The sequence below is a fragment of the Myotis lucifugus genome, unplaced genomic scaffold, assembly GCF_000147115.1.
Source record: "Myotis lucifugus unplaced genomic scaffold, Myoluc2.0 scaffold_734, whole genome shotgun sequence".
NCBI lineage: Eukaryota > Metazoa > Chordata > Mammalia > Chiroptera > Vespertilionidae > Myotis > Myotis lucifugus.
This window is the reverse complement of record NW_005871782.1, coordinates 242,371-244,737: the sequence shown is the minus strand read 5'-3', so window position 1 is coordinate 244,737 and position 2,367 is coordinate 242,371. Positions and strand designations below refer to the sequence as shown.

Below are 2,367 nucleotides of genomic sequence, written 5' to 3'. Positions count from 1 at the left end.
CCCCCCCCCCCCCCCCCCCGGGCAGGGGCTCTGGGCTCTCACCACCCGCCCCTGGGCACTTGCCTGGCGTCTGACCCTGGATGCTGGCTTCGGGATGGGACAGGGACCACAGGGTGGGCAGGAGCCAAGGTCGGTGGGGCTGAGCCGCAGCTGTGGGGGGAGGTGGTCTTGGTGGGAGTCTGAGAAAGGGTCCTCCAAGCCTGTGCCTCCCAGCACCTGCCCCTAGGCCCATCGCCCCAATGGTTCATCCAATACCCAGTGCCAGCACCCCCCCCCCCATTAAGCCATCCCAGATAAGCCCCCAGCATCTTTCCCCAAATTGCCCCCCATGCCCGGACCCCAGTCTGTCCCTTAGTGAACAGCCATCTTCCCAACATCACCCTATCAAACTGATCCACACATATTTCCAAACCCCTAAAATGTCCCTTTAAATGTCCCTCATAACCATCCTTTGCCATTCATCCTTCTACCACTACCCCTGAAATACCACAATTGTCACCCAAATGTCCTCCAAGATCTGGTCCCCAAAACCATAGCCTGAAATGCATTCCAAAATGTCTCCCCAAATGACCCCATCATCTGTCCCAAAAATGTCCTCCACAAAATCTCTCAAATGTCCTCTGAAATTGTTCCTCAAATGCCAATCTTTTTCCAAAAATGGTCCCCCAAAATAGCATCCGAATGATCTCCCCAAATGACCCCATCCGAAAATGTTCTCTGAAACTGTCCCTTCAAATGCCCTCTCAATTATCCTGTGTTCCTGTCTGTCCTCAAAGTCCCCATCTGTCTCCCCAAAAGCCTCCTCCATCCCCCACCTCTGCCCCCTCCCAGCTCATCCTCCCCCGGTCTGGGCGTGGGGGGTCTAGGCCCCTGTGTGATCAGGCCCCCATGGTCAGGGGGTGGGGAGGGGCGGGCAGGGGGTAGAGTTAGGACCCGGGTCCCTGGCTCCAGGCCCCTCCCCCGGCCTACCGCAGAGGAGGTGGCGGCGCACAGACACAGCTGCTTCATGGCATCCTCGCCCTCAGCCAGAGGGGCCAGAGGGAGGGGCAGGCACAGCCAGAGCTCCGTGATCTGGCCCAGTGGTGGTGCCAAACCCAGCACCGCCCCTTCCTCCCCCACTTAGCCGCTTGCTTGCCCTTCTCCTGGTGTCCTCTCTCTCAATGTGGGGGGGAGCAAGGAGGCGACTGGGCTGGGCGGTGGGGGAGGGGCAGGGCTGGGTGGTGGGGGAGGGGTGGGGTGGGCAGGGAGGGGTGACCGGACCTGATCACCCTGAGATGTAGCCAAGGGGCTCGGCTCCCTCTTCCCTGCAGCTGCCCACTGTGTCTCCCAGGAACTGCCTACTGTGTGGTCTCCACCTCCTTCAAGCTGGCCGGGGGCTGGCAGGAGACTCCTGGCCTGAGCCCTGGACAGACAGAGCCTCCCACTGCCACCCTGACATCCCAGCTCACTCATCAATTCATGCATTCACTCACCCATCATTCATTCACTGACTCATTCACTCACTCAACCCCCAGTGGGGATCTGCAGCTTGATCAACCCGAATTTGAATCCAGGGCCTCACTCCCTGCACCGCCACATGTATCATGTGACTCCACTAAGATACTTACCTGCTTTGGACTTTACTTTCCTCATCTGGGAAATGGGTTCCAGAATAAACAGTAGCTACTGCAGAGGGTTATTGGAGGACCACATGAGATACTATATGTGAAGCACTCAGCACAGTGCACGGCAGATAGTAAATGTGCCATAAATGTGGGTCACTGATCAAAAAAAGGTGTGGCTGGACCCGTGTGCATTCTAATGCTGAGTCCTGGGGGTGTAGGGCAGAGCCGGTGCCTAGTTAATTCCCTGAAAGACAGAGAAGACACAGCCTTTGGCTCTAACTCCAAGGGGCTGGCTTGTCCAGAGAAGAGACTGAAATGGATCTCCTGGCTCAGGCCTCAGGTTTCCTCCTGGAAGGCCCCCACAGTGAGCCACGGGCACTGCCGTCCCCCCAGGGGCTCAAGCCAAGTTTTGGCATCATCTGACCCCTCTCTCACTGCACACCCAGTCTACCAGCCAACCCCACTGATGTAAACTACGTTCAAGTCCACCCCTTCCCACTGGTGGTCCAGCCCCATCACCAAGGTTCCATTTGGACTTCCAGCTTTTACCCTGATCCCCTTTCCTTGTCTACCAGCTTCCTGAAGCCTGCATCAGATCCTCTCTTTCTCTCTCCTGCTCCAAAGCCTCTCAGGTCTTTTTTCCCCCCCAGGTGTCTTTTAAAAATTATTTCTATTTTTTTAATATTTTAATATTAAATATTTTTTAAAAATATATTTTATTGATTTTTCAGAGAGAGGAAGGGAGAAGGATAGAGAGTTAGAA

At 55.7% G+C, this 2,367-nt stretch overlaps 1 protein-coding gene across 1 annotated transcript in view; it reads right to left on the bottom strand.

Annotated features, from left to right (window-relative positions):
- The window catches only part of ANKRD24 (ankyrin repeat domain 24), a 28,810-nt gene that overhangs the window by 16,198 nt on the left and 10,245 nt on the right, over nucleotides 1–2,367 (bottom strand). Inside the window, exon 3 of the mRNA XM_023746813.1 lies at nucleotides 50–150. Coding sequence (XP_023602581.1) covers nucleotides 50–150 — 101 coding nt within the window. The remainder of the gene's footprint in view (nucleotides 1–49; nucleotides 151–2,367) is intronic.